Below are 11879 nucleotides of genomic sequence, written 5' to 3'. Positions count from 1 at the left end.
AGCTGTGAATTTCCAGGATGTAACAGGAATACTAATTAATGTTAAGGAGCTGGATAGTTGAATTGTCAATATCTATGTGGAATGATAATGTGAGATTTGTTCCACCTTTGTGTAGAACGTTTAGTCTTTGATGTTACAAGTTGATTTTTCAACTGTACTAGTCTTATAAGAAGTATGGTTGTTACAAATCAAAGCAATCTGAAGAAAAATGAAACTAGGACCATACTTGTTTCAGGGTATTGATCATTGCAAATCGCCAACAATATTCTAGTATTAAACAATCAGGATGGCTCAATCCATTTAAAGTACTCCTAGAGGTCTTTAGTTTAGTTATATACATGAAAGAAAAAAGGCTTTCATAGCTTTCCAGTTACTCTGAGAATCTGGTAGCTCTTCAGAGCCCTGGCTTGATTTCCACATTATGGAAGAAGACACATTTTTATCCCTGTAAGTCTGTCTTTCTTGGATGGACAAAAATAAGTAAATAATGAAGCATAGTCAAGACTGTCATTAACAACCTTTTGATGTAAAAAACTGATAGCTACTTGTTAAAGTGGTGTCACATGAAGGCAAGAATCTGTGGCGTGGTTTCTAAAGTAATAAACCTTTGAAGATAAAAAGACATGGAATTTGTTGGTAAGATAGGGCGTGAAGAGCTGAATTCTTTCGTTCTCTGCTTATGAAAAATGATGCCTTATACTCTACTGGCTCCCCGATCCCAGTCAGAAAGTTCTGATCATAGACCAAGTGAAACTGGTCGTGTAGCAAGTGATTTTGTTAACTTCTTGCCTAGCCTAGGAATCCCTGTCAGCAGTCTGAATGAAAAGCCACATGACTGCAGCGATAGTTTTAAAACTAGCAAAAGGGTGGCTTTATTCTTGATGTTTCAGAAATGTATTTTCTCAGGTTATAGGGTATTTTTACTTAACATTTTCCTGAAGAGATTTTCTTTTGATTCCTTTCCCTATTCTATTGGTAGCAATGATAGATATGTCTAGTAAGTTGCTTTTATTGTTTGTTTGCTTTTTAGTAGTTAGTGAACTGAAGAGGCTTGGTAGTGGTTCTGGGGGGTGATTCCGCTCCTGGCCGCTCTCTAAATGTCCTTTGCTTGTATGTTCCAAAACCGAATAGTCCAGAATGCCCACTCTGAGTGCTCTGTGAAAAGCTTAGAGTTCAGTATTAAGTTCTTTGCCCTCTTTGTTGACTACACACACAGTTGGTACTGTTTTGTAAAGGGAAGACCTGGAGACATTCCTATCTGCTTAAAGCAAAACTAGTTATGCTGTAGGGAAAAGCCAGTGATAAACCAGCATAGATTGTTAAGCCTCTTTATCAAGAACTGCTAAAACCACATGATAAACTTGATCTAAGTAAAATCCAAAGATTTTATTTAAAAGCAATATCAATCACTATTTTAAGCCTATAAAGTTAGTTCATGTAGTATATGCTCTTTGTCAGCCCAGCAGTAGTTACAACCATTTTTTAAAGAAGAAAAATTACTATATTGTGAGGAACAAGGAAGTTTCAAAGTTCTGTTCATTTTTGATCCTTGTTCATTGTTTGAATTTAACGTCATGTCTCTAAAGATGAGAGAGATTTTAAGATATCGAATATGTCTGTCTTTCTGGGCTTTTGTCACTTAGGTTAAATTTAGCTGCTTTTCAAAAAAAGTCTCTATGGAACTATTATTTATATAATAACTTCTTGCTTTAAAATTGCTAAACTGGTCTCTTGGCTCAAAATACTAAGCAAAAATTTTCTGGGAAAGTATAGGAAAACAAAAAGGGAAGCCTGCCTATAAATAGAAAATAAAGATATGTAGAAGAAATATGTTCTTGAAGAATTCAAAATTTGTATCTGCACACTATTCTCTCTTGAAGCTTGTAGTTTTTTAATCTATTAGCCCATAATAAAAGCTATGTATACCATATTAATCTCTCCTCGGACTTCAGACTTAAATGTTCTCTTAAAATGGCAAAATATCCCAACTGGATTAAATTTAGAGACAGAAGCATCATGTAATATGACATCCATGGATATTCAAACTAGGATTCTTTCTATTTAAGCTAAAGGAGAGAGTTATCAATGTTGAGACGCAGCTTTTATGTTTTGAGTAAGCTTAGTTTGGGATTCAAATATTAACTCTAAAAGTATGTTCCTTATTTGCTGCTAAATTATCAGGTCTAGTTTATCTTATATTTACGCAAAGTTTAATTAGTTCTGAACAGCTTTGCTGGAGGTTGTAAACCACGTTATTAACCTTGAACCTACTGTGTTTCTCTGAGTTCCTCCGCATAGCACCATATCACCATCATAACTCTCAGTACTGAGTTATGCTTCTAGATGAGAAATCTACCTAAGCACAAAATCTGATATATTTACTTACCGACATGTTGTGGTTGGTTTAGTAGAAGAAAGTTTAATAAGTTATTGATCTTCATTGTTTATTACCTTAATTCTGAAGTAATCTTGAATGTAATATTGTGTAATGTAATAGACTGGCCATACCCAGACTTTATTTGTCTAGAAGTTAGTGTCTAGACTCATGTTGGATATGATCAAATAGAAATGTTTAATGAGACATTTGAAGTCTTCTGCCTGGAAAACTGACTTCCGTGTTCTGGTGAATTTTTTTCACTGCTCTTTTCTTAGTAGTAAGCAACTGCTCAAATAATTACAGTAACAATGTGAATCGTGTTCTTAAAATCTTTTACATAGTGTATTATTTATCTATTCCATAAAAAGTTAAAGCTATTCCAAAAGCTAAATGGTTCATGGTCACTTTGGTTCTACCTTATTGAGTGCTAGTGTGCTGTATTTTGAGCAAAATAAGGTAAAAGGCCTCATTCTTGTCCTAGGCCTTCCATAATAGAGCCCTTATTTAATCCACTGCTTTTGACCATGACATTTCATAGGTGACTGTGTCTGGATCTCTGCTCCATGAGAAGTGAGATTTATTTGACTGAGATTTCTAAAGCTCTTGAACTCCTGATATCTCACCAGGACATCTTGATAAAATAGCACTAGGCAGGAGTCAGACCTGGCTGCTAAGAGCAGTATGATCTTGGGCAAGTCATTTGCCTCCTGGGTTTCATTACCTTTAAAATGAGAGGGTTGAACTAGATGATTTCTCATGTCTCTTCTACTCCTAAATTCTATGATTTTTAGGGAGAAAATCCCCTTCAACATTCCTGGGATATATATCTAATAGTCCCATATATTGTGAAACTTCCCTATTGACGATAAAGAGGGATGGGGAAAGCTACAAGTAAGTATATTCTCCTATTTTGTCTAATCTTTAAAGCTTTTCTCAGCAGAGAAAAGACAGTAATGAACTATGGCTTTTGCAGAGGTTTGAGGGAAGCTGAGCCTATAGCTGTTCAGCTGTAAGTTCTTGACTCAGACTTCAACGGCTGTTTCACATCCTCTGTATCTTCAAACACCTCTTTTATGTATACATGAGATATAGTCGACCTGGAAGATTTATTCTCCCAAATTTCCCTTTTCTCATCACAGAAGTAAAAAAATTACCCTCCCTGATTTGTGTTGCTACGATTTAGCAAATGAATATAATTCACACAAAGATGTGAAGGAATGATAGGCTTGACAAAGCACCTTGCAAATGGATTTTTAAAACTTAGTAACCCAAATTAATTAAAACAGGCTTTGCATGAGTGTTTTCAATGGATACTTCTCTGGGTCGTCCTCAATTATCTAACTCACTAAAAAATAAAATACTTTGACTCGGTATTGCAAGTGCACATCATTTTCACTCACCTCTTCACTTTTGAAATAAAAAAAGACCCCAGAGTGTTGCCTTCTAGTTGTATATGTTGAAACTGAATATTCGAAATAAGAAACTTAAGATTCCGATGAATTTTTCATTGAGTTGATGTGCTTCGTTTACTCATCCATAAATCTGGACCCAAAGAACAAGACTAGTATAACACAGCTGGGGCAAGTGCTAACTGAGGTTCATAAATTTATCTTTCCATGGAAGTCATTTTTGAACTGAGTTTCATAATTCAGTGACATCAATGTCACATAGATGCCTGTGGGTCAGATTTTGTCTCACCAGTCAATTGAACATTTCTGTGAATATAAGCCATGGAGTTTTTGTCTTTTTCCTTGACTCCTGTTTGTTTTCATAGGTTCTCTTTGTAAAGAGTCCTTTTCTGGCCAAGTTTCTTCTTCATCACTCATGCCACTTACTCCATTCTGGACCCTCCTTCAGTCAAACGTGCCTGTGCTTCAACCTCCATTACCTTTGGAAATGCCACCGCCTCCACCTCCACCTCCAGAATCCCCTCCTCCCCCTCCCCCCCCACCTCCTCCTGTAGAAGACGGTGAGATCCAGGAGGTAGAGATGGAGGATGAGGGAAGTGAGGAGCCTCCTGCCCCGGGAACAGAGGAGGACACTCCATTGAAACCTTCTGCACAAACCACAGTTGTAACCAGCCAGGTGAGAAATGCCCTTTGTCATTCTGAAGAGTTTTGGGGACTGGGGCAAGGTTGACATCCTGTTTTATTTTAGAAGAGGATTTTTAACCAGGGCCTTTAGCCACTGACTGGAATCTCTGTTTCAGAGTTCGGGTGATTCTACTGTCTCTACTTCTCCTTCCACTAAAGCGATAAAGAGGAAAGCTACAGAAATTAGTACTGCAGTAGTTCAGAGATCAGCTACCATTGGTAGCTCTCCGGTCCTCTACAGCCAATCAGCTATAGCTGCAGGTAAGCATTGTGATTAAAATGTGTTTTCCCGCAATGGATTATGTCTTTGTTTCCAGAACTAGGTGTCATAAATTGAAGAAATGTTAAAGGCTTTTCATTGCAAAGACTCGTAATATGCATTCCTTTCAGTTACTAAAAACCACTGTTAACAGTTTGGCATGTATCCTTCCAGATTGTTTTCTGTGTATTTACATAACATCAGTGATTTTGATGTTTAAGTACCTTAATGATAAAGTATTCAGAAATTAGTCTTTTGCTACCAGAAAATGTGGCTGTATGTTTTTAGGAAAAGCTGTATTGGAATCATTTGTAGGCGATCTAACCCTCAATTCCCTTTTCCTTGTTTTGGCATTGTCACAATGTCGTTCTTGTCGTTTTTATAGTTTCATTTTATGTTTTCTGTCTTAGGTCACCAGGCGGCAGGGATTGGACATCAATCTGCAGGGATCGGACACCAGGCAATATCAGTTAGCCATCCAGCCACAGGAATGGCTCATCAGGCCAGAGGAATGAGCCTACAGTCGAATTACCTAGGATTGGCATCAGCTTCTGCACTTATGAGCTATGCTGAATGTTCTGTCCCAATGGCAGTGACTGCTCCCACGCTGCAGCCAGTCCAGGCCCGAGGTGCTGTGCCTACCACTGCCATTATAGAGCCACCACCACCACCGCCTCCTCCTCCTCCTCCACCACCACCACCAGCTCCCAAAGCGCCACCCCCTGAAAAGACGAAAAAAGGAAAGAAAGATAAGGTATAGTAAATCTCTGAATTGTTATTGATGGGCTGGCCCCGGGGTGTAGTGGTTACATTCACGCACTGTGCTTCAGTGGCCTGGGGTCCACTGGTTTGGATCCTGGGTGCAGACCTACACATCAAGCCATGCTGTGTTGGGATCCCACATAGAAGAACTAAAAAAAAAGAGGAACGTTGGCAACAGATGTTAGCTCAGGGCCGATCTTCCTCACCAAAAGCCAAAGAAAGAAGGAAAAAAAATTGTTATTGAAAAATTTTTATTACTGAAGAGATATTCATGTAGAATTAATAATTTTAAGTACACAATTGATTAGCATTTAGTACATTCACAGTGTTGTGCAACCACCACTTCTCTTTAGTTGTATAACATTTCATCATCCCAAAAGAAAACCTATTAAGCAGTCACTCCCCATCAACCCTTTCCCTCTGCCTCTGAGAACTGCCAGTCTGCTTTCCATCTCTGTGGATTTACCTCTTCTGGAATCATGCACACGTGAACTGTGGTATCTGGCTTCCTTCACTTAGCACAGTGTTTTTGAGGTTCATCCATGTTGTAGCATGTATTAGTACTTCATTCCTTTTTATGGCTGAGTAACCTTCCGTTGTGTGTATGGACCACAGTTTGTTGATCGGCTTATTTATTGATGGACATTTGGATTGTTTTATACCTCTTGGCTATTATGAAGAGTACCGATATGAATATGTCTACAAGTACACGTATGATGAGTACTTGTTTTCATTTCTTTTGGATATATATTTAGGAGTGGAATTGCTGGGTCATATGATAATTCTTTAACTTTTTGAGGAATTGCCAAAGTTTTTCCACAGCAACTGAACCTTTTTTTCCTTTTTGATGAGAAAGACTTGCCCTGAGCTAACGTCATTGCCCAGCCTCCTTTTTTTGTTTGTTTGAAGAAGGTTAGCCCTGAGCCAACATCTGTGCCAGTCTTCCTCTATTTTGTATGTGGGATGCCCCCACAGCATGGCTGACAAGTGGTTTAGGTCTGCACCCGAGATCCAAACCCACAAACCCAGGCCGCTGAAGTGGAGCATACTGAACTTAACCCCTGTGCCAAGGGGCTGGCACCATCTGTTTTTGAATGGGATTGTTTGTGTTTCTCTTATTGAATTGTAAGAGTTCTGTATGTATTCTAGATGCAATTCCCTTATCTGTGATGTGCAAATATTTTCTCCCACTTTGTGAGTTGTCTTTGCACTTGGATACTTTCCTTTGATACACAAAACCTTTTAATTTTGGTAAAGTCCAACTTACTGTTTTTTCCTTTTTGCTTGTGTTTTTGTGTCCTATATGAGAATTCATTGCCAAATCCAAGGTCATGAAAATTTACCCCTATGTTTTCTTCTAAGAGTTTATTTATTGTTGAGGAAAACTAACCCTGAGCTAACATCTGCCACCAGTCCTCCACTTTTTGCTGAGGAAGACTGGCCCTGAGGTAACATCTGTGCCCATCTTCTACTTTATATGTGGGACGCCTGCCACAGCATGGCTTGACAAGTGGTGTGTAGGTCCATACCCGGGATCCAAACTGGTGAACCCCGGGCTGCCGAAGCGGAATGTGCAAACTTAACTGCTGCGCCTCTGGGCCGGCCCTTCTTCTAAGAGTTTATAGTTTTAGCACTTACATTTAGGTTGTTGATCCATTTTTAGTTGATTTTTGTTTATGGTATCAGGTAGAGGTTCAATTTCATTATTTTTAATGTGGCTATGTTGTTGTCCCAGCGCCACTTGTTGAAGAGACCATTCTTTCCACATTGAATGGAAGACCTTATCTAAAATCAATTTGCTGTAGATGTATTGGTTTATTTCTGGCCTTTCAGTTCTATTCCGTTGGTCTATATGTCAGTACCGCACTGTTTTGATTACTTTAGTTTTGTAGTATGTTTTGAAATTGAGAAGTGTGAGTTCTCCAACTTTGTACTTCTTTTTTGTTATTGGCTATTCAGGCTCCCTTGCAATTTGATACAAATTTAAAGGTCAGCTTTTCTGTTTCCGCATAAAAGTCCAGTGGAATTTTGATAGGGATTGCATTTAATCTGTAGATTGTTTGGGTCATATTGCCATCTTAACTATGTCGAATTTTCAATCAATGAATACAAGATTCCTTTTTATTTAATTATATCTTTAATTTCTTTCAGAAATGTTTTGTAGTTTTCAATGTACAAGTCTTTCACCTCATTGGCTAAAGTTATACTTGGATATTTTATTCTCTGGTTGCTTTTGCAAGTGGTATTTTAATTTATGTTTTTGTCTCTTATAACAGCTTTTGACTTAAAGTCTCTTTTGTCTTATATTATTGTAGTTACCCTTACTTTCTCTTGGTTAATATTTGCATATAGTATTTGAATATATTTTTCTGGCCTTTCACTTTAAACCTGTGTGTGTCCTTAGATATAAAATGAATTTCTCTTTTTTCTAAAGATTGGCACCTGAGCTAAGAACTGTTGCCAATCTTTTTTCTTTTCTGCTTTTTCTCCCCAAGTCCCCCCAGTACATAGTTGTATATATTTTCTTTAGTTGTGGGTCCACCTCAGCATGGCCTAATGAGTGGTACCATGTCCGTGCCCAGGATCCGAACTAGGAAAACCCTGGGCTGCTGAAGCAGAGCACGAGAACTTAACTACTGAGCCACGGGGCCGGCCCCTAAAATGAATTTCTTACAGACATCATGAATTGGATTCTGGGTTTTTTTTTTTTTTAGAGATTTTATTTTTCCTTTTTCTCCCCAAGCTCCCCAGTACATAGTTGTATATATTTTAGTTGTGGGTCCTTCTAGTTGTGGTACATGGGAGGCCACCTCAGCATGGCCTGATGAGTGGTGCCATGTCAGCACCCAGGATTTGAACTGGTGAAACCCTGGGCTGCTGAAGCAGAGTGCGAGAACTTATCCACTCAGCCATGGGGCCAGCCCCTGAATTCTGTTCTTTTAATCCATTCTGCCAGTATATGGCTTTTGATTGGAGAGTTTGATCCATTTACATTAGTTAATTACTAACTTACTATCAGTAATTACTGATAAGAGGACTTACTATTGCCATTTTGTTACTTGTTTTCTCTGTCTTCCAGCTTTTTTGTCCTTCATTTCCTCCCTCAATGCCTGCCTTTGTGTTTAGTTGATTTTTTTCAGTGACGAGTTTTTATTTTCTTCTCAGTTCCTTTCGTGTATATTCTATATACATTTTCCTGGTGGTTACCGTGGGAATTATATCCAATACACTAAAGTTATGACAACTTATTTTAAATTGCAGACAAAAACTCTACTCCTATACAGCTGCACCCCACTCCATTATGTTATTGGTGTCATAGATTAGATCTTGATATAGTGTGTACCCATTAACATAGATTTATAATTATTTTTTATACTTTTGTCTTTTTAATTCTGTAGAAGAATAAGTAGAATTATGAACCAAAATTACAATAAAACTGGTTTTTATATTTGTCCATGTATTTATTTTTACCAGAGCTTTATTTTTGTATGACAAATTACTATCTAGTATGTTTTCATTTCAACCTGAAAGACTCCATTTAGGATTTCCTATAGGGCAAGTCCAGCATTAATGAACTCCCTCAGCTTTTGTTTGTCTAGTAACATCTTAATTTATCCTCATTTTTGAAGGACAGTTTTGCTTGTTACAGAATTCTTGGTTGACAGATTTTTTTTTCTTTGATCACTTTAAATATAATCCCACTGCTTTATAACCTGCAGGGTTTCGAGATTCTCTCTGTGGGGGTTTTTGTGGTTTTGTTGTTGTTGTAGTTTTGTTTTGCTGAGTAAGATTTGCCCTGAGCTAACATCCACTAGCAATGTTCTTTTTGTATGTGAGCCCCCACCACAGCATAGCCACTCACAGATGAGTGGTGTAGGTCTGTGCCCGAGAATCAAACCCGGGCCACCAAAGTGAAATGCACCCATCTTAACTACTAGGCCACCAGGATTGGCCCTCTCTTTGGTTTTTGACTGACTGGTTATGTCGCTTCGTGTGGTCTTCTGGGGTTTATCCTGCTTGGCATTTGTTAGACCCCTTGGATACGTATATGCATGTCTTTCCTTAAATTTGGGAAGATTTTGGCATTTATTTCTTCAAGTAAGTTCTCTGCTGTTTTCTCTCTCTCCTCCTGGGATTCTCATAATGCATATATTGGTCCAGTTGATGGTATCTTATAAGTCACTTAGACTCTGTTCACTTTGCTGCTTTTTCTTTTTGCTCCTCAGACTCAATAGTTTCAAATGACCTATTAATTTTGCTGATCCTTTCTTCTGCCCTTTGGAGTCTGCTGTTGAGCTAATTAATTTTTCAATTCAGTTGATGTATTTTTCAGCTCCAGAATTTCTGTTTGGTTCTTTTTAATAATATCTCTGTTGATATTCTCATTTTGTGTATATACCTTTTCCTTATTTTCTTTAGTTCTTTACCTGTGTTTTCCTTTAGCTCTCTGGCAGTTTGTTTAAAGTCTTTGTCTAGTAAGTCTGAAGCATGTTTTATGGTTGATTTCTAAAGGTTTATTTTGATCCTTTGAATGGGCATATTTCCCAGTTTCTTTGTATGCTTTGTGATCCTTTGTTGAAAGTCAGGCATTTGGCAAAACAGCTACCCCTCCCAGTCTTTGCACACTGGCTCTGTGTGGGGGAAGACCTTCATTAATAAGCCCAGCATGAAGGCTCACATCTTTTCAGGCTGTGTCTGGGCATCTGTGTTCCCTGGACTTGTGCTTGTTCCTTTTTCCCATTCTCCTGTGTACATTTAATTTTAATTTCCCTAACAGTCTCACACCTGCTTCTTCTAGGAGGGTTAGATGTTCTTTTGTATTCCTCTGCCCCCAGGTGTCTACATGACTGTAGTCCCCCTGTGCTTTTCACATGCTGCCTCACCTGCCACTGCCTTTCATTGCATGGATTCCAACCTGAGATCCAAAATATGTTGCTGTTCCTGCCTGAGCTCCAAGGCAAGCAATACAGAAACCAGTCCCTCAGGCAGCCACAGACAGGCTAGAACATTTTGTACATTCCTCTCTTTTCCTTTTGTTCTGAAGGAGGGAACTCAGAATTGGGCCACTTCCTCCCAACCACACTGGGGGTGGGGGTGGCGCGTGAGCAAGCAGATATGCCAGGAAATTCCTACTGTTTTGAGTATGGCTTTTTCTCGACTGGGAGTTCTCTGGATTGCTGCAGATCTTTGGTTTCTAGAGTTTCCACAAAGCCGTTTTAGTCCGTTTGTGTTTGTTTACATGATGTTTCCATGGAGGAACAAGGGCCTGGAGCTTCATAGTTTGCCGTCTTTCTGACATCGCCTTCATGGGCACTTCTGAATACCCTAGTTACCCAAAGAAAGTTTTCATCACCTTCTCCTCCCAGTGTTCGCACTTTACCTTAACTATGATCTTTTGCCCCAGAGGTCAACAGGGCAAATTTATTTGCTTTACAATGGTCCAAGGAACCTTCCTGAATGAGTTTTGAGTTCACACAAAATAGACAAGCTATTTCTGGATTGAACTACTTGTCCAAGTTGGTACTGTAGTTCCAGAAATTATCTGAAAATGAAGGAAATGTTATAAAAATCAACGTTTTGAACAGACTGTTGTTAGTCTACTTACCATAGCATATACAGTACTCCTGAGCCAGCGCGCTGCTTACAACCCCCGTGTTTTTATTTTATCCTCCAGTCCCACTACTATTCATTCTTTACACAATTAAGTGTCAGAACAGCAGTACTCAGCAATCATTTCTTGTATAAAGACATCCTTGGCACTCTTCCTCCAGTCCTCCAAGAGGTAATTACTTCCTCCTGCTTTCATTCAACAAGTAGTTTTTCAGCCAGTCGTGCTTTTATGGTCTTACAAATAATAGTTTTGAAAATCCAGAATTCTACGTTAATAATCATTTTTACATAACCGATGTCTGGAAGCAGACAATGACCCATCTCTTTGTTGTAACAGGCCATTTTTAAAGAATATAAAATACATACTTAATTGCCTCTAATTCTCAAGAATATTTGAGACCAATATGTATTTTAGATGTTTTTTCTGAAAGTTTTGTGTGCAGCTTACTAGAAAATAAACTATGAAAAGGCCATTTAATCTTTATTCCTCTGCCTCTTCCCCTAAAATGTGCTCAAATGTCCAGTGCAACTCTATATCCATGGTTTTGAATGTGATAGGCAATGTATAACTTCTAAAACATACTTATTTTTCCATGACAGATAGGAATCAAATATGCTAAAAATTAACAAAACCTATAGAAGTCAAAATGAAACAACAGTGATGCTACCTAGATCTATGGTTTTTAATCATGTCCGCAGATGTTCAGTGAGAGGTTATACCCCAGTGAGCCCTTTATGTGCATGTGACGATTGTTAATCCACGTTACTTTTTACTCAG

At 38.4% G+C, this 11879-nt stretch overlaps 1 protein-coding gene across 1 annotated transcript in view; it reads left to right on the top strand.

Annotated features, from left to right (window-relative positions):
* The window catches only part of FNBP4 (formin binding protein 4), a 34048-nt gene that overhangs the window by 17338 nt on the left and 4831 nt on the right, over positions 1–11879 (top strand). Inside the window, exons 13-15 of the mRNA XM_014861366.3 lie at positions 4152–4462; positions 4587–4731; positions 5140–5483. Coding sequence (XP_014716852.2) covers positions 4152–4462; positions 4587–4731; positions 5140–5483 — 800 coding nt within the window. The remainder of the gene's footprint in view (positions 1–4151; positions 4463–4586; positions 4732–5139; positions 5484–11879) is intronic.

The sequence above is a fragment of the Equus asinus genome, chromosome 17 (assembly GCF_041296235.1).
Source record: "Equus asinus isolate D_3611 breed Donkey chromosome 17, EquAss-T2T_v2, whole genome shotgun sequence".
Classification (NCBI taxonomy): domain Eukaryota; kingdom Metazoa; phylum Chordata; class Mammalia; order Perissodactyla; family Equidae; genus Equus; species Equus asinus.
Note: the sequence above shows the minus strand (reverse complement) of the source record. Positions and strands in the feature narration are given on the sequence as shown.